The sequence below is a fragment of the Apostichopus japonicus genome, chromosome 9 (genome assembly GCF_037975245.1).
Source record: "Apostichopus japonicus isolate 1M-3 chromosome 9, ASM3797524v1, whole genome shotgun sequence".
NCBI lineage: Eukaryota > Metazoa > Echinodermata > Holothuroidea > Aspidochirotida > Stichopodidae > Apostichopus > Apostichopus japonicus.
Window position 1 is genome coordinate 26390276 of NC_092569.1, and position 27604 is coordinate 26417879.

The window sequence follows — 27604 nt, forward strand, 5'->3', positions numbered from 1 at the left end:
TCATTTCCACTCTGCTTTGTAAACCAGACACGCACGCATGATTTCGCCATGGGGGTCGAATTCACGATACTGATCTGTATCCTGTGGGAGAAGTCTTAGGGGAGGGGTGGCCCCTTAATTTTCAATATTTATTTATATGATGGTCGTCCGAACCATTCGCCCCCCCAGCGTATGGGCCTGCATATATCGCATTTTTAGAAATGCCCTTGGATGCAAACCGGAGCAATCATCAGTAACACATCCATGTACTAAAATAGTTTTTGATCGCTCGTTCTTTTCACAATCGCTTTTGCGATCCCAACATTTCTGATGGTAGTATTTCCTCTGCCCCCCCGCTTGCTACGCCAGTTGGTCCCTTTCGCAGCACCCTGTTCGGTAGACGGAGAGAGAGTTGTTTTGTTGATTTGTTAAGGTTTTACGGCTCAGTTTGTAACCAATTGGTTTAAGTTGCGCCGACCACGGCCCTTTTTCAGTTGTTCGGGTAGTAACCTGGGTGAGGTATCTGTGCCGGTATATTTATGCGGGTAGAGTTTTCCCGGAGGTAATTGTTGGGGGTGGGGTTAATTGTCCTCGGGGTATTTGCCCTCGGTGGTGTATGTCCGGGGGGTATTTGTCCGGGGGGTAGTTGTCCTCGGAGGTATTCGTCCTCGGGGGTTTTTGTCCGGGGGGTTATTTTCCGGGGGTACTTGTCCCGGGGGTATGAGTAAGGGGGGTATATGTCCGGGGGGTATTTGTCCGGGGGGTATTTGTCCGGCAACCGTTAGTTCTATGGGGGAAATTGTTTTACAATCTTCGCTAACTACCTGACATTTTATTGACTTGAGTGTTGCTTTTACCGTGCTGGCGCTAATGACAGTAGGTCATGGGCCAGTCTGCCCCTGAGGTGACTCCCGGAAATGGATGGAACGAGTGACCAAAGAACATGGACAGAATAAGTGTTGACAATTATTACGTTATCTTTATTTGATGAATCTTGCACTTAGTAACAAATAAATAAATAAATACATATACAGTTTATATATATCATTACGATTTTCATTTATATATATATTCATTTGCCTTTGTCGTTTACCTCCATTGCATTAACATAAAGCCTGTTCAAAGTATCTCTTTCGAGATCCGGCTTTAGGAATCACAAATGATTTTCGATTTGGTTAGCATCATGTTTGATCTCGAGAGTAAGGCAAAATATGTCACCAAAAACAGAACTAGTATTGTGCGATACAGGTGACAAACGCCTACAGTGGAATTACGACCTTCCTTACCAGTTTTGAACCTCTGGACATACAATCAGCGTCCACAGCCTAGTGGTTAGGGTGTCCGCGTACAGAGCGGAAGGCCCGGGTTCGAATCCCGGTGGAGGCTGGAAGTTTATATATATATATATATATATACATATATATATATATATATATATATAAATGAAAAGCGTAATGAGTTGGAAAATCAAGAACAGTAAAAAAATGAAAATCGTATATATATATATATATATATATATATATAGATAGATAGATATAGATAACATTAACCAACTGCTTTAAAGCCTGGACTGTAGATACAGCAAACTGATGGACAATATAGTGAAGATGTATATGCTGCAGATGTGACCATTAAACCAACAATGAAACAATACGGTGAATTCTCATTCTAAACAAACAAATATATTATCACTAGTCTTATATCCTTTACATAAACCAACCGATGTAATCAGTTTTATCCACTTCACATAATCATTACCCAACTGATAGTAATCATAAACTGTTGACCTTTCTTACTTAATCACCATTATCATAGACATGTAATCACACACTGTTAACCTCTCTTCGTAATCATCCTTACCAAACTGATGTAATCATAAACTGTTTACCAATCTTATGTAATCATCCTTACCAAACTGATGTAATCATAAACTGTATACCTATCTTACATAATCACCATTATCATATACATGTAATCATACACTGTTTACCTCCCTTCCGTAATCATCCTTACCAAACTGATGTAATAATAAAATGTTTACCTCCATTCCGTAATCATCCTTACCAAACTGATGTAATCATAAACTGTTTACCAATCTTATGTAATCATCATTACCAAACTGATGTAATCATAAACTGTTTACCTATCTTACATAATCACCATTATCATATACATGTAATCATACACTGTTTACCTCCCTTCCGTAATCATCCTTACCAAACTTATGTAATAATAAACTTACCCCCATTCTGTAATCATCCTTACCCAACTGATGTAATCATAAACTGTTTACCAATCCTATGTAATCATCTTTATCAAACTGATGTAATCATAAACTGTTTACCAATCTTATGTAATCATCCTTACCAAACTGATGTAATCATAAACTGTTTACCAATCTTTTGTAATCATCCTTACCAAACTGATGTAATCATAAACTATTTACCAAATACCAATCTTATGTAATCATCCTTGCTTAACTGATATAATCATTAACTGTTTACCAATCTTATGTAATCGTCGTTACCAAACTGATATTATCATAAACTGTTTACATCCCTTCCGTTAGCATCATTACCAAACTGATGTAATCATAAAGTGTTTACCAATCTTATGTAATCATCCTTACCAATCAGATGTAATCATACACAGTTTACCAATTTTATGAAGTACCTACAGAAGCCCTAATAATCATTGCCTGCTTACCATGTTAATACAAATTAACTTTGAACTAATCTCAACATCACCTAAACCGATTGTTACCATAAATTCATTTTCATTGAGCTAATCTCAACATGACCTAAGCCGATGGTTACAATGAATGCATTATCATTCCTACCCATCCAGTTTGACTATATCACGATTAACAGGTTACTTCTCATGGGGCGCTCTCCAACCATCCCCCAGATCCAACAGAGGGTGCAGTCACAAGATCTTAGTTTCGTGAACCTGACAAGCTGCAGTCTCAGACTGTATATCACATCGGTACTCTGAGCTGATCACTAATAGTATATATATGCAACTTCCTTTAGGGATGCACCGGATATCCAGTCCGGCCGGACTATCCGGCCGGATAGTGAGCAATTATCCGGTTCCGGTTCCGGCCGGATATTTTTCAAAATCTGGCCTGAATTATTCCTTAAAAAGGTGTTGGTATTAACTTAAATCCATGTAAACTATATCCAAAAATTAATAAAAACATTCAAAGGAAAAATTAGGTTGAACATGTTTAATTTAATTTTCTCAATGGTCTGACCCACTGTTTCTAAAGATCAACCAAAATAATACAACTACTGTAATAATATGAAGCTATATACAACAAATAAAGTTTGCAGTGAAATCATTTCTTGCAGCCTTCATCAGTTGAATATTGTGCAGTTAAAATAGACCATTTATATACTTATCAGTTAAAATAGTGTTCCATTGAATCTTTACTTTCCCATTATTGTTGGCATTCATGTTCTCTGAATTTTTATGTGTGAAACAATCTCTTATATGGTTAAATACGTCTGAATTTTTTTTGATTCCACAATAACCACTTCATCTTAAATTTCATTCTTAAACCTTAGAATAACTTTAATTCTCATCGAAAAAGATTAATTCCAGAGCTGACAATGAAAACAATTTCAAAAGTTACCTTTCTACAGTTATCATATACAGAGACAATTATCTTCATAGATAGTATGCAGTATTTTTCCAGCACACAAATTTACATACTGTATTAAGCTTGTCAACAATTACATTGTAGTTATATTATTAAAAAATGTAGATTACACCACTTCAAGTCATATTTAATCTCATAAATGGGGTCTTAATTTCACCTTCTTTATAATATGTATATACCTCACCTAAGATTTGCTCCTTGTCTCATACTTCTAGATATCTTATTAATGATTTTCTTTTGTGTCATGAAATAATCCGGTTCCGGCCGGATTTTATCCGGCCGGATTTCTTGTACTATCCGGCAAAATCCGGTTCCGGCCGGATCCAAAAATTTGGATCCGGTGCATCACTAACTTCCTTTTAGTTATTGAAGTAGACAGGTTTTTGAAACCCTATTTTCGAAGTTAGAAGTCAAACTAATTGTTTTAAACACCTTAACTTGTGCATTTCATTTTTTTTTAAACCTTGAGTCAATGTTTAAGCATGTGTGTATCCAAGATTATCTGGCGAGTGCGCCCGTTTTACCTTGATTCAGGAATAATATCACAGTCCCCTTTGTCAAATTGCTAGAGAGCCCTTTCCTCCGCTGGAAAGTCTCTACCAATCAATTCTCAATAAAAATCGAACATGAATATGCACATAGTAATTCAAATAGAATACAGAGAGCCAAGATAATAAATAAATTCTGTGTAAAACAGTGCTATGCAATCTAATGTTTGCGTAAACTATGCATAAAGGCTAGGAAAATGTTTCAGTGCAATTGATTCTGCAAAACAACCTTTTAAGATGTATTTTTTTTTTGGTGAGAAATGCATGTCGAGAATTCCAATAGGCTATTCCATCCATCTTATGACGTGATATGGGTAACTACTCTTATTGAGAACACGTATCTGAACTTATACCTGTGCACACAATCTTAGTATATATTCAGGACTGACAACAATACATAAGAATGTGTGTGTGTCTGCACTTGTTTTGTATTCCGACTGAGGGCTTGAACAAAGAAATTGCGAGTCCCCAGACGGAAAGAATCCCCAGGTCCTCAGAAAATTTATATTGTTAATGGATATTGATGAAGTTAGGGTTACATGAACTTGAAGAGTGGAAGAAACAACGGGGTCTTCAGTCAGAATGTAAAACACACCTGGGTGTATATGTGTCTGTTTAGAGTAGTTTTGAGGAGGCTGTGTAAATGGAGGGGAGGGGGGCTGGTTGGAATTTGGGTTATCTGTAACATCTCTGTTTGCTGATATGGATGATATATTTGATGAACTTCAGTGTGTTTGATAGTTTTGATCCTCTTATCAAGTACTTATTGGAAAGAACCGTATCTAGACAGGTCTTATCTTCATTTCTGTGTATTTGATGTTATATAGACCTCCAGGTAGATCAAGCCAGTATATGCTTGATGTATCATTATCTGCTGCCGTGTAGTTACCATTGAGGTTAGAATTTGCACAGCTCTTGTACCACCAGGCACCATGGTTACTATCAGCACAGTTACTGTCAGCTGCTATATCATTGTCCCTGTCAAAGGTACTGAAGGAAGAGTTAAGATGAGAACTCAAAGCATGACCACCAGGGGCACCTCTATCTATGTCTGTGAATTAAACAAATAAAGATATTCCCTTAAACTAAAATCCATCACAATTAAGGGACCTATCACAATATAGACACATTAAACAATTAGTAAATATGATTGGATATACTGTATGTTGCATCTGTAGAGTGATATCTCTAAGTGTTTCACTACACAACAGGACATTGATGCTTAATCTCTGTGACAGTCTTCATCACATATCACACTTGTATTGGAGTTATGTTATATCTCAGCATGTCATTATGCTAATTTTATGAGCTGTCGGTAATGATGCTTGGATTATGTGATGTCTTAGCATAACACTGTCAGTAATTATGCTTATTTTATGAGCTGTCGGTAATGATGCTTGGATTATGTGATGTCTTAGCAAACACTGTCAGTAATTATGCTTATTTTATGAGCTGTCAGTAATGATGCTTGGTTTATGTGATGTCTTAGCATTTCACTGACATTATGCTTGGTTTATGTGATGTCTCAGCATATCACTGTCTGTCGTTATGCTTTGCTTATGTGATGTCTTAGCATATCACTGTCTGTCATTATGCTTGGTTTATGTGATGTCTCAGCATATCACTGTCTGTCGTTATGCTTTGCTTATGTGATGTCTTAGCATATCACTGTCATTCACTATGCTTGGTTTATGTGATGTCTTAGCATATCACTGTCTGTCATTATGCTTGGTGCATGTGATATCTTAGCATATCACTGTCTGTCATTATGTTTGGTTTATGTGATGTCTAAGCATATCACTGTCTTTCGTTATGCTTTGTTTCTGTGATGTCTTAGCATATCACTGTCAGTAATTATGCTAATTTCATGAGCTGTCCGTAATGATGCTTGGATTATGTGATGTCTTAGCATAACACTGTCAGTAATTATGCTAATTTTATGAGCTGTCGGTAATGATGCTTGGATTATGTGATGTCTTAGCATAACACTGTCAGTAATTATGCTTATTTTATGAGCTGTCGGTAATGATGCTTGGTTTATGTGATGTCTTAGCATTTCACTGACATTATGCTTGGTTTAAGTTATGTCTCAGCATATCACTGTCTGTCGTTATGCTTTGCTTATGTGATGTCTTAGCATATCACTGTCTGTCCTTATGCTTGGTTTATGTGTTGTCTTATCATATCACTGTCTGTCGTTATGTTTCGTTTATGTGATGTATTAACATATCAGTGTCAGTCGTTATGCTTGGTTTGTGTGATGTCTTAGCATATCACTGTCTGTCGTTATGCTTTGCTTATGTGATGTCTTAGCATATCACTGTCTGACATTATGCTTGGTTTATGTGATGTCTCAGCATATCACTGTCTGTCGTTATGCTTTACTTATGTGATGTCTTAGCATATCACTGTCTGACATTATGCTTGGTTTATGTGATGTCTCAGCATATCTCTGTCTGTCGTTATGCTTTGCTTATGTGATGTCTTAGCATATCACTGTCTGTCATTATGCTTGGTTTATGTGATGTCTTAGCATATCACTGTCAGTCGTTATGCTTGGTTTATGTGATGTCTTAGCATATCACTGTCAGTCATTATGCTTTGTTTCTGTGATGTCTTAGCATATCACTGTCGTTCACTATGCTTGGTTTATGTGATGTATTAGCATATCACTGTCAGTCGTTATGCTTGGTTTGTGTGATGTCTTAGCATATCTCTGTAAGTCATTATGCTATGTTTATGTGATGTCTTAGCATATCACTGTCAGTCATTATGCTTTGTTTATGTGATGTCTTAGCATATCTCTGTCTGTCATTATGCTTTGTTTCTGTGATGTCTTAGCATATCTCTGTCTGTCATTATGCCTGGTTTATGTGATGTCTTAGCATATCACTGTCAGTCATTATGCTTTGTTTCTGTGATGTCTTAGCATATAAGTGTAGTCCTTGTATGTGATCTATGTGATATATCACAGCTCGTTACAACAATAAACTTAATAGTTTTGTTTTAACTCTAATTCTATATTTAAACATTTTAATTAACCCAGGAACCATAGTGTAAGTTAATCCAATAACTGTTTATCCTGCTTCTTAGGACTAGTATAGACCAGCCAAGATCTATTACCTTATACTAATCACATTTTAATTGTTACAATGATAGCAAATGATTCTCACTCAAGTATCTGCATTTGTATGCCTTGTTTATGTAGCAATGTAACAGGAAGGCATATTCTCAGGCAAATATAGTGTTGACTTTGTGGACACCCACTCTGGAGTGAAGATAGCAGCAGTCATGATCTGGGTTAATCCAATATCTGTTCAAGGTTTGCTCCTACAAACTAAGACGGCAGTTAATAGGATCATAGCTGATTGATGCATTAGCTGAAATTGAAACGACCAACCCAGCTCTCACCCTTTTTAATTTCAAACAGCTAATGATGCCGCTGTTAAAACAAGTTTCCCCCAAAAGTGTCATATTTAAAAAAATGGTCACAAATGGAACAAGTAGCCTACAATAGAGTAATGAATTGAAATTGTAGACTTCACGGCATGGTTCAGACACGGAAATGGATTCCTTTCACCTATAATAAGGCTAAAATTGCGTAACAAAGAAACATATAGACGCTTACCACAGAACTGGACAATTTACATATGTAGCAACACAAATTTTATTGAAAACCAAATGAAAATATAATCCGTACATTCCATAGCGGTGATAGCAGGATATTTTCATCCATATGATAACGTATATAACCATTTGCAACCATCCCCATCCATCAAGTAACATACCCTGCCTCTCCACCCTCCCATTGCTACAATAACTGAAAAAAAGTTGCTATAAAAAATGTATAAAACCTTAAAACTGTTAATGTATTGTGACCTGTGTAAAATTCTTACCACAGCTATATATTAAAGTTGCATGCCAATGAACTTCCCTGGTAATCTAGGTCCAGGGGTGACTACTTGGGTTGCTTAAAACAATGAAGGTCATGCAGCTGGCTGCCCTAAAGAATGAACATAACACAACCAAAATATACTTACCGAGTATATTATGAAACAAACAGAACATGACAATTAATAGTACAGTGAACTTGTATACAACGAACACAGAGAGAAACCTATAGTTTGGACAAACCTGCAGTTCCACTAAAAGTTCCCAGTTTAGACAGTTTGTAATTGTCACTTTCATCGTTGATCCGGAACAAGTCAAACTTTGCGTAGTATGCAGCTCCATGTTTGTTCACCATATCGATCCGCAGTTGATAGTCACCTTGATTGGTGAGGTTATACAACTTATCATTACCCAACCAAAACTCATGGTCCAGCTCACCAAAGCCTTCTTTATAGCTGGTCCAGTTATGATAGAAGTCAACAGAACCATCAACACGACGTTGGAACACCTGTATGATGTAAAAACAAAAAGAATAATTTTCATAATAATAAAGAATACATTTATTTCAATAACATTTTCACTGAGAAGCGGACTGTATTCCTTCTATTACATAAGCAAAGGATGACCTCTGAATGAAGCAGTGATTGACAATGTTCCAAACTGAAGTCCTACATTCTCACCTGTAATTTACCCTTCTAGTATGGGATTCCCACATAGTATCTACAGACTGGTTATTATCCGAAACAGTAATCGACAACCTTTGAGGCCCACATGCCAGGATCATCCATGAGGATTGAGCCAGCACCCACCAAACCCCAATCCCCCCCTCAGAATGGATGCTCAGAAATCTATGTGTAGTTCCCCCCTCAGCTCTGGTTTGAAATGTCCATTACCTCATTTCCCCTTTGATGATTACTTCAATAAATCTAAAATGACCTCATTATCTGAGAGAAAGAGCTTACTATTGTGACAGGCAGATTAATTTTGTAATAAAACTCTATATCAAGTGAACAACTCTGACATTCTCCAATTTATAGATAGTGTAATTAAACACTGTAATAACCACAAGTGGACTGGAACGGTAGGTACAAAATTAATAAAGAAAATTCAGTTTCAAAGGAAGATGCAAAGACCAATGGGAAGAATATCAATGTATTGCTACCATCTGCATGGTTTCATTGGAGTAATCTTAAGTTGATTGAGTTGGAACTTGTTTCTAGTTCCAGAGGACACTAAAAGGTTGATTTGTTCCTGACAAATTCACTGCCATTGCAATGTATATGTAGGAACAGAAGCCATCACCCTTGCGTCACAAACTACTTCCATACCACAGTGATTCTGCTGACCAGTGTGAAATCGTAAGTACACATATACAACATATCGTATATACTGTAGGATGTCATACTAGACTTACCGTCCATCCTCCTCCGTCCGTCATATTATACATACAATATATCGTCTATACTATAGGATGTCATACTAGACTTACCGTCCATACTCCTCCATCAGTCATATTATACATATACAATATATCGTCTATACTATAGGATGTCATACTAGACTTACCGTCCATCCTTCTTCAGTCATATTATACATTACAATATATCGTCTATACTATAGGATGTCATACTGGACTCACCGTCCATCCTTCTCCATCAGTCATATTATACATATACTGTACAATATATCGTCTATACTATAGGATGTCATACTAGACTCACCGTCCATCCTCCTCCTTCAGTCATATTATACATATACAATATATAGTATATACTATAGGATGTCATACTAGACTCACCGTCCATCCTTCTCCATCAGTAATATTATACATATACAAGGCGCGTATCCAGGGGGTGTTGGGGGCGCGCCCCCCTGGTAAGAAAAAGAGGAGAGAAAAAGAGAAGGAAGAAAAAAGGGAAAAAAGAGGGGGGAAAGAGGAGGAAGGAGGGGAAGGAAGGGAAAAGAAAAAGAAGAAAGAGAGAAAACGGAGAAAAGGAGGGAGTAGAAGATAAACGCCAAGACACCGGGAAGAGAAAGAGGAACAGTCATAATTACAGCTCTGATCCCTATTATATACACAGGGTAGCCAGTGACGGATCGAGGATTTCGGAAGGGGAGTGCGCCTCAGCTTACCCATACACCGACAACTGCATTTTTGACGTTTCCATTTTTCCTCTCTCACTAATGTATACATATATATATACTATATATAGTATATCATGACGCGTGTGTGTGTATGGACGCCTTAAACAATTGTAAAATTGTGCTATTAAACCAACTGTGGCTGGTCTTGAACTCGACCGAGTCGTTGGGGAACATGCCTTCGGTATTAGCCCAGGATCTATATTCGAACTGCACTAGACATATGTCTTTCGATGCAACACTGTCATGCAGAGTTAAAATGTTATACAACGCGAACTGAATGTTAATTGTTACCCACCCCTAGTACCGTAACTCATACAATGAATCTAAAAATAAATTCCGCATGCGATTTGAGAATTGAGCACATTTCCTGTGAATATCATGTAGTGGATCCAAAGGCATATCATTGCCGGCGGGAGGGGGGGGGGGACGCACCCATCACTTCCTGAGATTGTTCCCATCTGTATGAAAACGCGCGCCCCACCACCCTACGCCCACCCCTCTAATCGCTTCCCGATGAGTTACAAAACCAGACCCATCGTATACAAAAGTCTACTTGGATTTTTTCTGCAGACGCCCATGCATTTCCCCAAACTAAATTTCTAAGCCACAAGATCTAAAACTTAAGGAGGTATGGGAGCATCATTGGGTCTGGGAAATGTTGTTTTCGACGATCTGGGAGGAGTATTTGCCCAAAATTTCTTGTGCGCTACGCGCGAACCCATGGTCGCGCTCCGCTTAGATAGTATCAGAGAACAGATACGCCTCCCCACCATTATCCAAGACTGTGATGCGCCCATGCACCAATATGTTAACTGTGTCTGAATTTTCGAAATTTCATGACAAACATTCCTATCCATGGAGGTTTTACTGCATTGGCTGTCCATAGATGAAATTTTGTGCAGCATTATTGGTATGTTTTTAAGTGAATTGATTTCACAAGAAGTGTGAATTTTCAAATTCTGACGAATAATGGGCTTAAAACCTCGAAAAGTGGGGCGGACGGGTATTGTGGGCCGCGACGTAGAATCACCTACAAAAGCAATGATCCACAGGAGATGCGATAAAGTCGAACATGATGTGTGACTGGTGACAATCTTCGAAAAGGTTACAGATGGAGAGAAAAAATATTGGGAAAAAACTTGATTACTCAGGCAATAGTGAACATCTAGTTGGTCATTTTCAAGCACGAGATGGGCCATTTCCGGTGATCTGGGGGGTGTCAAAACCAGAAATTTTCTTGTGCGCCAACCGATGGTGGCGCTCCGCTTAGATAGTAATTCGCGTCCCCCCCCCCCAGGTTAGAAAATCCTGGATACGCCCCTGTATACAATACATCGTCTATACTATAGGATGCCATACTAGACTTACCGTCCATCCTTATACGTCAGTCATGTCATGCATATACAATATATCGTTTATACTATAGGATGTAATACTAGACTCACCGTCCATCCTCCTCCGTCAGTCATATTATACACATACAATATATCGTCTATACTATAGGATGTAATACTAGACTCACCGTCCATCCTCCTCCGTCAGTCATATTATACATATACAATATATCGTCTATACTAAAGGATGTCATACTAGACTTACCGTCCATCCTCCTCCGTCAGTCATATTATACATATACAATATATCGTCTATACTATAGGATGTCATACTAGACTGACCGTCCATCCTCCTCCGTCAGTCATATTATACATATACAATATATCGTCTATACTAAAGGATGTCATACTAGACTTACCGTCCATCCTCCTCCGTCAGTCATATTACAGAAGACTTCAAAGGGTGGTTCATTCCAGTTAGTTGGTTTGATGATGTATGTGCTAGTTTTATTACAACCAGCATTGAACCAATCCAGGCAATTGGTCATCTGACAATTATGACAAAAATGAAACATAGAAAGTATCGAGATAACTTAATGATCACATACAAAGGTCCCTGTCATGTAGCAAATTTACATAAATTTGTTTTATGGTACTATCAGCCCAGCCAGGAATAGAAACTCCCTGTGGTGATTGAACCCATTCAGCTCAATTTATCTCAAAACATTATTAAATAATTTTCACAATGAAATAATTTATTTTAGTGTTCACAATTGTGCAACAGTCTTGCAGGCTCCGATTTCGTCTCTAATTAAATAAATTTGGTTCCTGCTATCCATCTTCATACTTGTATTATGTACACTAATTTGACTATATTATTTACAGAGCAATTTGCTTTGTGATACGTACCAGCTAAATTATTACCTGCAATCAGTAAGACGATTATGACAACAGAGAATAATTTATAAGATATCACATCGCAATATATGTTATTCAAAATAGGCAATTCGCTACACAAGTGTAGCCATGTATAGCAGTGTTTGCACACAGGAATAATAAATTCATGAGAGAAAGTTCAGAGCATTCAATACTGAGCTATGTACAAAAAATGTGAACACTAATTTCATAGAAAGAACAATGACAATATGTTGAGCATGGACGAGAACCAGGACGACGACAATTGTCATTTCACTGTACGCTTAAAATTAAATGTGCATTTAACCAGATCCTTGGAGTATGAGATTGTTCCATGGTTTACAAGTTTGACAATTATTTATACTTTTATTAGAGTTTTAAAATAGCTAACGAAAACCTACATGCTGAATGAGGAAGGACAATTATGTCACATGGGAAGGTGGAAGTACCTCATCCTATAATGTACACTCCATGAACAGACATTTTGTTTGGGGTAATTCGGGCAATAAGGAAACATTTATGCCTGGATACTTTGTGTCGAATTCATTGCAAATCTCTGACGACTCTAAGCTATTACAAACCGAATGTTCTTATTGTTCCTACTGATAGTGTTAATGTTGCAAAGATTCATGAAATGTACTTTAAATGCAAATCACAACATCAAACCTTCTCTCCTAAAAAGAGTAACAATTAACATCATAACCAAATAGTCTCATGGGTACCATTACCTTTTGGATGACAATGAGGAAAAATATCCCAATTTCAGGTTATTACTGCAGTATTCCAAGCTTATTTCGTTGCTATAGAACTGTAAGATCTCTATTCAACACTGGAAGTGATAATTTACAGCCAACATACAGTATTGTACAGCAAAGCAATATCGTAATTGCTCAGATCATCATCAAAAGTCTAATCTAAATTGCTCCCCAAAACATAATATTCTCTAATTCGAAACTGTATGTACTGTAATTAAGTATGTAATTTTCACCTCAATAGAAGGATCACGAGGACAATCACCACCAGTAGTGGTTTGCTTTGGGGTGGTCTCCACTGATTCGCTGGCTATCGTTAGGTTAAAACAAGAAAACAAAAAGAAAATATCTAATTTTGCTAAGTCTTGACATCAGGTACAATAATTTAGTGATACAGTCATGCTTTACTATCTAGGTGTGCTCAAATTTGAAGTACTTCAGACAGATATTTTTAGAGATCAATTCCGATAAATACATACATCCACGTCAAGAGTAAGGCAACAGTGATATTGCTTGTCCATGCATACCAAAAGTCTACATGTATGTATGCCTCATGGTTTGTCTACCGTGCCAGCCTATTGACAAATTCGGTACTGATTTAGAATCCGTACCAATCGACCCTACTTCCTAACCCTATTCCCTACTTCCTTACCCTACTCCCTAACCCCTAACCATATTCCCTACTTCCTAACCCTTATTCTTAACCCCTAACCCTACCCCTTAACCCTACTTTCTAACCCCTAACCTTATTCTGCCGATTCAAAGTAAACGTTCCCATTCATATGGTGCGGATTCTAAAGTTAGGCCACAAATTCTACCAACAATTCCAAGTATGAACTATGATGGTATAATACGGTAAACTAGGGATGGTTAAGGCATTAACTGTTCTTTGCCAGCTTTGATGAAGCTCTCGCTGATTTTGCTATCCTGCAGCTATGTGAGTTTCATTGATGGTTTGACCGCATTCCCCAAAAAATAAAGAGAATTATACTTGGAAAGGTCGGGACAATCTAACTGCTCGAAACAAGGAAAATGTTCCCTTACTTACGGCATGTGTTGAAGTTTTCGCCGTGGTTGCCCTGAACAGTTGTATCTTCAGACACTTTTGTGGGGAAAGTGTCTGAAGATACAAAACTGATGTTTACTCGATCACATGGCAATTTTGGCGGTTTCGGCTTTGTAGATCATAATTGGGATTGAAAAAGTGGTTACAATTTGACAACGCGGACAGCGACTACAGTGTTTATCACTGCAACTACATATGTATAACCATGGAGCTATAGTAGCTCCGTGGTATAACCATGGAGCCATTTATAGCTCCATGGTATATATACCATTAACTCCCTGTGTCCCTTAAGTCGTCTTCTGTGTTATAACACAGTAGGCGACTTAAGGGACACAGGGAGTTAATTACCGTACACCAACAAAACAAGAGGCCAATCTACTGTCTTTGTGTGAAGTTAGGGTGGTATGGTAATTACACTGAACCGGCCAATTAATGCATAGCTCTGTATCTATAATATTATAGGTCTAACAATACAGGCTAAACCATATATTTTACAATTTGGCAATGGTCGCAAAGAAAGAAGCTCAGGTGTACTTGTAAGCATGAATCCTTCCTTCTTCCCTTGCATACCTAACATCTACATTTACTGTACCTTCCCTGACTGTCGAGCCAGATGCATCACCACTAGTAGTTTGCATTGGTGTGGTGTCCACAGGTTTGCTTGAGTACAGATTGGTAGCTATCAGTAGGTCAAAATAAATGTGACAGGAAATATATATTGATTTAGAGCTTTAAAAACTGTTAATGGAAAGGTGAAAGAGCAGGTTTGTGGCCTGTTGCCGGGATAATGACATGAAAGTATATCTACATACCAGTACAGACATTGAACAGTTTTAACCAATGCAAAGTTATAAATGGAGAAATTAGTTTGAATGACACAAGTGACCTAACTTAATTTAACGAGGACGTGTTCACTCATCATTACATGTAGTTTAAATATACAGGGGTCAGTTGCAAGACAATATGATTCTTAACAACTATTGAAAATTAGTTCATAACAGCTGAGTTGAGTCAAGTCACGTACGTCAGTCCGTCGGGTCCACTGATCTGTACACTAACACTAACTAGTGTACAGATCAGTGGTCGGGTCACGTCGGTCAGTGTGGTCATTGTAGGTCAGTCGGGTCACTTCGGTTAGTCGGGGCAGTAAGCAGCTAGCTTAAAGGATGGCTTTAGGTACAGAATTAGTTTTGATGTGTTGTAGACCATCTAAACATGTGTATTTCTATCAGTCAAGGTTGTATTCCTATTGCACAGTGGTAATCATCTGAGTCTCATCAATTTAAGTGCCTGGACTTTGTAGTTTAACATGCAGAGACCATGGTTAAGTGAATGTTGTGATGCAATACAAAACGTGATAAAACACACGGACAATGTTGTGGCCTCAAATGATATGAAGAATGACTTATAGGTGTTAGATGTTTGTCAAGGCAAAAATGTGATCTAATAATGTCAACCAAGGATGCCTTGTTTTTTATATGAGGCTAAAGAACATGTTTTTGTCTATTAATAGAGTGTAAATAAAAAAATGGCTTAAGAGAATAACATTTAGGCCAGCCTTGCGTGCATATAGGCTACATCTACATTTACTGTACCTTCCCTGACAGTCGAGCCAGTTGTTTCACTGCTAGTAGTTTGCTTTGGGGTGGTCTCCACAGGTTTGCTTGAGTACAGATTGGTAGCTATCGGTATAAAAATAAATGTGAAATGAAATAAAATACTGATTTGGAGCTTTAAAAATTGTTATTGGAAAGGTTTGAAAGAGCAGGTTTACGTGTATATACACCAGTACAGACATTGAACAGTTTTAACCAATTATGCAAAGTTATACATGGAGAAATTAGTTTGAATGACACAAGTGACCTAACTTAATGATCGAGGACGTCTTCACTCATTGTTTCATGTACAGTTTAAATAAGCAGGGTCAGTTCAAGGACTATATGGTTCTTTACCAATACTGAAGATTAGGTCATAACAGTGGAGTTGGGTCGGGTCACGTCGGTCAGTGGGGTCACTGTCAGTCAGTCAGGTCACTTCGTTCAGTCGTGGCAGCTAGCTTAAAATGATGGCTTTAGGTACAGATCTAATTGTGATATGTTGTAGACCATTTAAACATGTATATTTCTATCAGTCCAAGTTGTATTTCAATTGCACAGTGGCAATCATCTGAGTGTCATTAATTTAAGTGCCTGGACTATGTAGTCTAACATGCAGAGACCATTGTTAAGTCAGCTCATGTTGTGATGCAATACAATAAACATAATAAAATACACGTACAATGTTGTGGCCTCAAATAATATATACAGTAACTAACAAGGAGTATATATGTTGGTAAAGGCAAAGAAAGATGGTGTTTAATAAAGTCAACCAAGGATACAATGTTGTTCAATATGAAGTCAAAGAACATGTTTTGGTCCAAAATATTAACATGTTAGCCAGCACTGAGGAAGCAATATCATCATCAATTAGCTTTAACTGTGTATTCCATAGCATTTGAAGCGTACCAATATCTTATATTGCCAACCACCTTGAAAATCGGAATAGCCAAAGCAACACCACAGTAGGCCTACTAGTCTAAAACTCTTTCCTTTTTCTAGAACATTTCAAGATTAAAGGTCTGTTCATAGTAATCATTTCACTGACCCAACAGTCTTTCGTAGTTTGTGATATTTACCTTACATCATTATGATGTAACGTCGTCACAACAAACAGTTACTTTTCATACTCTGTTACGCACAACTTCAAAACTTCTATTTGACATCAACTTAAACTTATATAATAACCGACATTACCTTGCTCTTCGTTTGATTCGGAAGTCCCGTATTGACGGTTCGTGCATTTAAAGTGCCCCCGAACTCGAGAATCGTCAGCTGTTTAGATGAAACAAAACCAAAACTGAAAGTGACGATGTGAGGGAGATTTTAATTTGGCCGCAAACTTCATCAGAATACTAAGAAAATTTCGCTCAAAAAACAGATGAACAAGCTGACATCCAAATGTGTGGTAGATGACATCAACACTTTCACTTTAAAAACGATCGAACCTGATCAGTGTTCCACTACACAAAATGATTAATAGTACTCAGACTTTTAAACCAACACATCAAAAGCATAGACTATGACCTTATATAATTGATAAACATGACTTTTCGCTCCCAAGTTTCATGAATGAGAAATCATTCTTCCAGAGTGTCCAGGAAGATCGCTCTTTTGAGTAGTGAATTTCACTCTTTGGCAAAGGGTGGCTTCAAACCAAAGTAGCTGTAAACAAGAGATATATTCTTTTCATTCGGACATGAAGTTTGAGGACTCCTCGGACACTCGAACAGTGGCATTTCCAAAATATCGATTGTTCCATTTGACAAGATATCATCATATAAAAAGTCCTGTCTGGGAGCAGTTGTCGCATTGTAAATCTGTGATGTCATTATAATGCCACTAGGATCTTAAATCTGTTACTTTCTCTTTGTTTTTCTTTCCATATTTCAAGGTCAATTGTTAACAGTGGCGACACTGAACCTGCAATACCATGACTACAGGTACAGGTCATGTTAAGAGGCTTTACAATACTTAAATCAATATTCCAGATCAAAATTTAAATTTGATATGTTTTTTAATATATTTTTCAGTCTATTGATTTGAACTTGGATTGGATAGGGTTACTAGTTTGTCTAAAGGGGATGTGAAGTTTATAAAATACCAGTACCTATATGGTAAATTCACATTATGGATGCATTCAATTGTGAAGCATGAAATTAGAGGTAAATTTAAAGGAAAACAAAACATTATTTATCAGTGTGCAACAATGACGTCACACCTCCTTGCTCCAAGTTCACTTTTGAAAGGTGGCAACTGTAACTGTCAATATCGCAAAAACGGTACATAGGAATTGAATGCAAATTTCACCAGAATGCTTAAATTATGTTCCTCTTTAACTAAATTTATTTTTCATGACTTTGACACTATCTCTATCACTTATGACATACATATTTATCACGATGATTGAGTTTGTGTCTACTTTTGTAAACTGTGCTGATTTTATGCATATTATTTGTCCTGTGAGATTGGACACTGAAACTTTCTATTTTGTAATGAAGTTTATATGCTTGAGTACTGTACAAAGGTACCGTAGCAATAAAAGAACCACGTACATTGTAGATTCCAAAATTGTGAAGTCCCTTTGTATATGAATGGTACGCGTTTTTATGACAAACTAGTCAGACAAATTTAATTGAGTTGTTCATACTTGCCAGTTAAATATAACACATGGTGAAAGAACACACTACATACAAACAGGTCAGTTTCTATGATGTTATGCATATACTGCAATATGGTGACATTTGTTTATTGAATTCAACATTAATTTGTGACATTGGCCACAAATTGCTGACATTCCCTGAGTCACAAAAAACCATTCTCTGCTCAGGGAAATGTGGACCTTTGAAAATGAGGGATGGGGCGGGGAGGGTGAGGGATGTGCACTCACCCATTACACTCTCTCTATATGGGCCTAACAAAGGTGATGTCCATTCAAAAATAGTAATCTGAGGTTTGAAAAGCAACTGGTTGATTTGTTAACCAAATTTAAACAGATGAAATCAATATTACTAACATAAACTTAAACTGAAATATGGCAACATTTCTCTATTTCTTAGAGCCTGACTGTGCATAAATTTGATCAAAATTAACAATCTAAATAATACTTTTTGGTACTTTTTTTTGTAACACTCACACATTCATGACAAGGTTTGTTTTGCAAAAGACCTGGCCCATTTGTAGATATCAAGCAAATGAAAAATTCTAACAGCAAACATCCAGTTCTGAGTTCCAAAATATTCACCGACTCGCCAGGAGCACATGGTTTGACCTCAACAAGGAGCTATATACACAATGAACAATTTTCTCTAAACCCAATGCAAGGGAAACTATTACAAGTCAAGGTTACTGGGGGAACATCGAGAGAGAGACATTATGGAATGGTGCTGGCATGGTAATTGAGTAGAACATGTAAACAGAGCAAATTACCTGTACATACTTGTTTTAAAGTTCAGTAATGAACCGAAAGGTCAATACATGTTCTACGTACCAATGCATGCATCCGATTAATGTATTGATAATCGACCAAAACTATAACAAAGACTGGACACCTTGCTTTAGCTTACATTTTTCATTCGCATGTAGTCAAGTAATTCCCCCCCCCCCCCCAAATTATCAAGTTCAAGGTATATAGCATTCGTACAGTGTATGACATTATTAATAGTCTTGGAGAAGACCAAACGCCAGGGATTTTATTTGAGATTGATTTTGAAAAGGCTTTCGATAGTAGGCCTATTTCGATTAGGTTCATTAGAAATGTACTCCGCCTTTTTAAGTTCGGTCCTCCATAATCCAGTGGTTTGATACTTTTTTATAGTGATATGTATTTCTCTGTTCTTGTAAATGGCTTTTCATTTCTATTGATCGTGGTTGCAGACAAGGAGACCCTTGGTCTCCATATCTCTTTATTTTAAGTGTAGAATGATTGAGCATTTTTATTAATAATGATAATTCTATCCAGGGTATTGATATTGGAGGAAGCTGTTATAAATTAGTTCAGTATGCTGATGAATCAACCTTTTTCATGCACGGGATGAAATATCGTTTATTAATATTATGAAACAGCTCGATTATTTTGGTTCTTTGTCTGGGCTAAAAATAAAGCCTAGCAAGTCTCTTCTTGTTTGGTTGGGGAGTTTGAAAGGGTCTTTGTTTCCTTTCAATAAAAAATATAATATCTGTTGGAATAAAGGTGATGATTTTACACTATTGGGGATTGTGTTTATAATACTAATCTAACAAGTATGATTAATAAGGACTATGATAATGCACTGACTAAAGTGTTTAAAGCTTTAAAGATGTGGGAGAAACGTAACCTTACAGTGCTGGGTCGCATTACCATTGTTAAATCTTTATTATTACCTTGTTTTAATTATTATATTATGACGCTCCCATTACCCAGTCCAGAGTATATTAAAAGAGTGCCTTCCATGTTTTCCCGTTTTGTGTGGAAAATAAACCAGACCGTATATTCGAAGACCATTAATACAAGGATACCCCGATGGGGGATTGAAAATGGTAGATTTTTGTAAACATTGTATTGCTCTTAAGGTCTCTTCAGTTGGTCGTTTGTTGAAGAGCAAGAGCTCTAGTTTTGTCTGCTGTATTTTACGAAGGTACAATATAAGTATTCGCTCTTTCTTTGATAATGGGGATTTTTATGTGAAGTTAGTGAGTTCAAAAATCTGTAATCCTTTTTGAAAGAACCATTTTTTGAAACTACACATAATTTTATTCATGATGTTTTCTCTACTATTTATAATGATAATACTATGTTAACATTGCCAATTTGGAATAGCAGTTTATTTAAAGTTGGAAATAGCCCAGTATAATACAAGCGTTGGTATGACAAGGGTATACGTATTATTGGCGATTTGATTAGTAATGGTACTTTTTATACTTTGATAATTTTACTCAAGAGTTTAACATATCAACCAATGTTTTGGAGTATTATGGTATTATCAGTAAAAAGGATTGGTCTTTTTATTGTTTTGTCCCTTTTCGGTGTTCGAGTGACGTTAAACTTACATGGTTTCAATATAGACTGTTGCTAGGAATATTCCAACTAACAAGTATTTGCATTTCATAAAAGTTATCACTTCTGATAATTGTAATATTTGTCAAGAATATACTGAAACCATTGAACATTTATTTTATGAGATTTGGAATAATTTACAAAATTTTGCCTAATAATGCAGGTGTGAATATAATAGTTAGAGATATCTCCATAGTGTTATTTTGGTTCAAAGTTCGCTCATGAATTAAATTAAATTATAATATTAATCAAAAGTTACATCTTCAATTGCAAATTACAAAAAAATTGATCAATACTTTCCCAAAAAACTCTCTGATATTGAAATGGACAAAGCTATAATCACTGTATACAACATATGAATGTTAGATTAATAATTACATTGTAATCATGCTTTATTTATTGTTCCATCAACTTGTAAGAAACATTCATTGCTCATGCTCTCTTCATCCTTGTACAACATATAAGTACCAGGTAATACAGGCTGCATATATACTGATGGATCAGGGATGCAGTCCTGAACATAGCTGTAGCGCTAATGTCAAGTAATACTATGTCAAGAAATACTAATGTCAAGAAAAATGTGTGTGTTCGCGATCCCGCGAGCATGTCACAATTTATGTCTCTCAAAATTATACGATTTTTTTCAGCCATTTGATAGTTTTGATTGGAGATTTGCTAGTTACCAGATTGCACAAACGATTCATTTGATTTAATTTCTTGGTAAATTGAATTTGGAACACATTTTGAAAGGAAACTGTTTTATAGAATTGGAGGCGGCTGCGTCTTTCGGCGTAAGTCAGACATTTACTATACAGATATAAGTTCTGCTAATGCTAGCCACCGTAGACATGTTAGTATGGAGCAACGGCAGAAAATCAACAACCTGAAGGAGAATAGCATAGAAATAATTGATTGCTCGTTTAACGCTATTGATGTGATAAATGCTATCTCAAGTGACGTCGGAAGGAAGAACATTATCGGATTTGTGAAAGAGTCCATGACACGAAAAATCCAACTAATCGAGAGTAACTTCCTCTGAATCTATGAGAAAATCTATGTTCAAAACTATCCTCATCACCTTGAAAACCTCAAGGACTACTTATTAATTAACGGTTTAATATTCGCATCCGAAAATAGATATCTGAAAATGCGATTTCACAACAAGACAATGATGACGTCATGTTAGGAACAAGTGCCAAGCCCAGGTATGTACCGGATGCGCGACGATCATACCGTTCCATATACACGCACATTTATACACTGTGAGAACAACCACTATATTACGCTATATCGTAAGAAATTTCAAGTTTGTTTTACAACTGTTGTTAACTATCCGAGAGAAATGCCGGTCCGTTGTGTTGTTGGGGGCTGCATAAATATCATAACCCATGCAATTAGCCTTCATCCATGGCTGAAGGACGAAAAAAACACGGAGATTATGACCAAGTTAGTGCAAAACACCAGCGCCGATTTCACTGGGCCTAGCCAATATACAGCTCCGTATGTAGCGAACACTTCACGAAAGCATACTACGATCCCTCCTTTTTATATGAAATAAATCAAATGGGCTTTAACGGGTCGACATAAACGAGTCGTTCTTCTGTCAAGTATTCCACATTAAAATCTCCGAAGACCAGATTGGAGAACAGGAAACCTCCAATGTGGCAAGTGGCGAGCCTTGTACATGTATGAATACATAGCCAACACACTGTACATACGGGTTGTAAGCAAAGAACTATAAAGGGGGGTTGTAAGTCACCGTAACACAACGCACAAAACGGCTTAGGGTATTCCGCGAATGCCAACAACACATGCACAAAATGGACTGGATTTTGTTTTTAAATGCTTCGTTAATAAATTCTTACCACGTTGTATGTTCCTTGCAATAGTTCCGAACGGGTTTCTTCTTCGATATGTTGTGGAGCTTCAATTTCGGCTCGTTTAACAGGCTCGAACTGATACGGTTCTAACACCTCAGGTCCACCCGCAACGTTCGGTTCAATATTGGCCTGATCATCGTCTTCACTCTCTACTTCGAATATGAGAAAGGGCAGTCTAATTATAGCCCAATTTTACTGCCTGGTGAAGAACCACTATCAATTTGAACTTCGGTTGCTGCATTTGGTTCTAAATCTGACATTAAACGGGAAATTTCGATCTGATTTCACGCCGACTTGTTATCGACTGTTTTGTGTATTTATGTACACTTGACGTACTGTAAGTATGATATGTGTTCGGAGGAATCAGCGAGTGCCGAATCGTGTTCATAACATGACGTCACATGACGTCATGAGATTAGGAAAAATTTTCAGCCGAACAAACTTTTCAAGCCCGAAGAGGGTAAATTAAATCTTAATTTTCGAAGGGAAAAATCAATTTTTTAACTGGCAGAATGGTTGATATATGTTCTAGAGAGCATGCTTAGATGGATCCCAAAAAGACAGGACGTTGAAATTGTCGTGTCATGGCCACTTTAAAGTTTCTGGGCAATGGATTGTCACACTTAGAAACGTGAAGGATGCTGATCTGTTACAGGAGTCGGGCTTACAAATTGCGTCGTGATGGGTGTAACAAGACATATATTGACTGTAAGTTTATTCAACGTCCCTGTATTTTATTGATGATTCTGAACTAAACGACAATTTAACAGAACTTGGCTGCAAAATTCGATCTGAATGGACCCATAAATTCTACAATGATTTTCCCAACATTCAAAACGGGACACGATTTGTAACGGCTTGAATTACCAAGCAAGGTAAAAGGGTTAGTAGGGTTTGTAACAATTGCTTGGGAGAGGATCATCTTATGAGAAACTGTCCAAACTATAGATGTAAACAATGTGATGAGCAGGGACACTCAGAATCAAGATTCCCCAACAATAGAATGCTTTAACTGTCATCGTTTTGGTCACAAAAGCTTCAACTGTACTGAATATGAAGAAGATGACGAGCAAGAGACCATGGAGGATCAGCAAGACAAAGAGACAACAAGAGAATGCGATCAAGGGGAACAATGATGAAGTTCACAAACAATCTAACCTTAAAGGAGACACCAGAAAAGACAGTCAAGTGACAGATCAGGCCACTAGATCGAACTTAGACACAGGCGAAAGTGAAACTTCGATCGTCATGGACACAGGAAGCGAAGATTTACCAAAGCAAAGACATAGTGAAAATGTATGTATGTATGTATGTATATTAGATCCTCCTGCAAGCAGGAACTCGCGAAGAAGCCTAATTGGCTTATCAAAGCCGCAAGCTGACCGAAGTCAGTCTCTCACATTCATATTTAACGTCCATGATTATGAATTGTTAATTGTCAACAACTCTGTAACTGGACGACATACTTTAATCTGGGAGTGACTCGAACCGGGGACCTTATGATTGAAAGGCACCGGTGTTAACCACTGAGCTAACACTCCGCTATCGAAGATAGCATCGAAGAAGTCAACAAAAGAAAACCACACAACCAGCGATCGAGGAAACCTACAATTTCCGCCCCCTTGAAAGAGGCAAGGGCAGACAGGAACTGCTAATAAAGGAGGCCATAACAACTAACTGAAATTACTATTGGACTAAATTCATTACAGTGAAAATGGCAATCAAACTTGACTTTCTACTATAGCCATTATGCTTTTTTAATACTAATTCCACGGAGGACATGAGCGAAAATAATGTATCTTGTAAGTACTATGGCATCAATTCTTTTAATAACTCACCACCCAATAAGTGTATATCAGGGAGGGCGTTGTGGTCAAGTGGTTAAGGCAGTGGACTTGTGATCTAAGGATTACAGGTTCGAGCCCTGGCCAGATCATTGCGTTGTGTCCTTGGGCAAGGCGCTTTATCTCCATTGCCTCTCTTCACCCAGGTGTATAAATGGGGACCTGCGAGGTAACTTGTAAATATAGTTGCGTGCGCCGGTTTGTGGCAGCACCCTATGGGAAGTCCCCCGGGGGACACGTGGTTGTGGTGCACTGTGGTGCCCCAGGAGAGATTGATTGAATTGTGCACACTTTGGTGTGTGGGTGTGACAAGTTACCAATGACCAGGGGTTAATAATCAGCGCATTGAGACTTAAGTGTGAATTTGCGCTTTATAAGAACTGTGTATTATTATTATTATTATCATCATTACTACATCACAATAGTCGTAGTCTAAGAAAACCTTTTTTTCCGATATTGCTACTTTTATCTCTTTGTTAAATCAAGATTTTTTTCCATAATTGGCTTTACTGAAACCTGGTTTACAAATGATATATCTCCTCATCTCGAGTCATACATATTCATGTTTCTTTGTTCTTATATTATATTACGCCCTCCCTTTATCAGTTGTTCACTTGCTCTTGCAATGTAAAATGCAGTTCAATAAAATAAAATGGCTTTCAATAATGATTGAGTTCTCTCATATTTAGTTTCTTTACCCAAGTTTACATATATAATTTTTATGTTCTTTACTCCAGTATATAACACTGGCGACAAAGATTTTCTTGGGTTCTATTTCTTAGCTGGTTCCAATGTATAGGACTACATTTGTTATAGTATTGATTCAACCAATGGGGAGTTCGTTAGCTATGAAGAGAGATATTAGCTTGACAAACAGTATAGTTCTTCTTGGCAAATAGTGTCAAAGACGATAACAATAATGGTTGCAGTATATTTTAGTCTTATTTTTCTTTGCCTATGAAATGGCAGAAAGGAGCGTTGATGAATTCATAAGGGCAATTAGTAACGTTCTAGTGGTAAAAGTGGCGCAAAATGCGAAACAAACACTGCATGCAGCGACCACAAAACAGGACAAACTGTTACCCGCGTTGTGGACTCGAAGGTAAGATCATGTAGTACCAAACCAGTGCAAGTTGAAGACTTTTATAGATGTTACAGTGTCTTATGGATCTCAGACAACAAAACTACCAAGGAGGTGTAAGAGCCACATTACAAAACAATCTTTACAAAGGAAGCACTTAGCCTAACTTATATGTTCATACACAGTGGCGGACACAGGACCTAAATCCTAATCTCAATATGCCACCGAATGCAGCATTTGACGCTTTTAAGGATTTTTTTAAGGAAGAGGTGGGGGGGGGGGGGAGTGGGGATAACCCAGACTCCTTCAATAGAGTCGATGTCAAAGACACCTGTGCTACCACCCCCCCCCCCGTTCATTGTATTTTGGCTCTTGTGCCTCGGAGGAGGATGAAAAGACATGAAGTAAACAGGATCTGTTTTTCCAGAATCTTTGCTGTTAATATAAGTCTAGCCTAATATTATGTGTAACGCAAAGAATATTGTCTATACCAAGGATGACAGTTTATCAGATGTTAAAATCAGATCTGTTTGCAATTTTTGATGCCGATTTGGGGACCTCTTGGATGAATCTATGGAGTGGAACGTACGGTTGAGAATTGTAATGGTTTTGCCAAAGCCTATAGGCAAAGCTATATTGAGTTGGACTGATCGAACAACATGAAATGTTTGATATCAATGCTCTTTGGGAGAATTTGAAAACTTCAGCTAATATTTCTCTTAAATTGGTAAGCCTCTACAAAACTTTTATCCGGTGTCCCGACCCCCCCCCCCACCCCCACCCCAAAAAATCCTGCTCTGCCGAACTCTTCATTTTCCTATTGCTAATGAAATTTAAAAACAGCAACATTTGTCATTTTTTGGGCGCCTGATTGGCAGCGCTGGCTTATATTCCTACAATCCAGTTGGACTGGAAGTATAGCATATATAGTTCACCTTTGCTCTTATACGAATATTACGGGTATGACCCTGGGGTCGTTGAAGGGAACTCTCATGTAGGGGGTTTGGAGGTCCGGAACCAGAAGAAGAAAAGATAAATGTGACATTATGCAGTTCTGAGGTATATACTTGTAGGCAATAAATTAGGTCTAAACTTATGTCGGCACGGTTGTTCTATTACAGAACACTATTTCTATTGTACATTCATGAATACTCACTCATATATCATTTTTAAAAATTAGTAATGTAATGTAAAAATTAAGCCTACCTTGAGACCTCCCTCCAAGAAGCAGAACGACAGCAATCAGAAGATATATAAGAAAAGGTGATCGACACTGCTTTAATCCTCCTTTCTCCATTTTGAACAAATCCAAAAGCGGAAAGGGAAAAACAATCTAAGTTTATCAAATGTGTATTTTCCTGTGGTAAATTGATATATATCATATATATATGTCTTGCCGTCTCTGTGGTACTATAATGAAGATTAATGACTTTGCCATGTACTTATTACCATCTTCATAGAGTGATGTCCAACAAAGACACACATATAGTGACTTTTCATTGGTCATTATGTGGCTGACGTATGTAATGTTTCATGCATATTCAAGATCAACGATTGTGATTATACAATGTGGAAGTTATATACAAATTTCGTGTTCACATCATATCAAATATCAAGTGATAACTCTGGAAGCCGCTGAGTGTCGATTGGTAGACGATACCTTTACAATATGAATATTCAATGAAAATTGCTTACTCTCAATTGGCTGTTTGTCCCTCCAACACCCAGTTAGACTGTAACAGCTCGTTAGATGTCAAGGGTTAATTATCTTCTTTCATATGATACGTCTTGAGAAAAATGTGTTGTTGCTATGCAAAGCAAAGTCACATATGTCCTACCCTTCGAGGTTTCTACACCCCCTACCCCTATTCTCCG

The 27604-nt window shown here is 37.4% G+C and overlaps 2 protein-coding genes across 2 annotated transcripts in view; both read right to left on the reverse strand.

Annotated features, from left to right (window-relative positions):
- Window positions 1–944: 944 nt before the first annotated feature.
- The window catches only part of LOC139974341 (fibrinogen-like protein A), a 196080-nt gene continuing 169420 nt past the window's right edge, over window positions 945–27604 (reverse strand). The window contains exon 10 of the transcript XR_011795454.1: window positions 945–2652. The gene's annotated coding sequence lies outside the window, so the exon portion shown is untranslated. The remainder of the gene's footprint in view (window positions 2653–27604) is intronic.
- LOC139974343 (fibrinogen-like protein A) lies at window positions 2646–27126 on the reverse strand. The gene is made up of 8 exons (XM_071981397.1): window positions 26936–27126; window positions 17087–17164; window positions 15890–15976; window positions 14887–14973; window positions 13465–13538; window positions 11981–12109; window positions 8326–8590; window positions 2646–5242 (listed from the first exon to the last, which is right to left on the reverse strand). The coding sequence occupies exons 1-8, from the start codon at window positions 27024–27026 to the stop codon at window positions 4974–4976; spliced, it is 1080 nt and encodes a 359-aa protein (XP_071837498.1). The 5' UTR covers window positions 27027–27126; the 3' UTR covers window positions 2646–4973.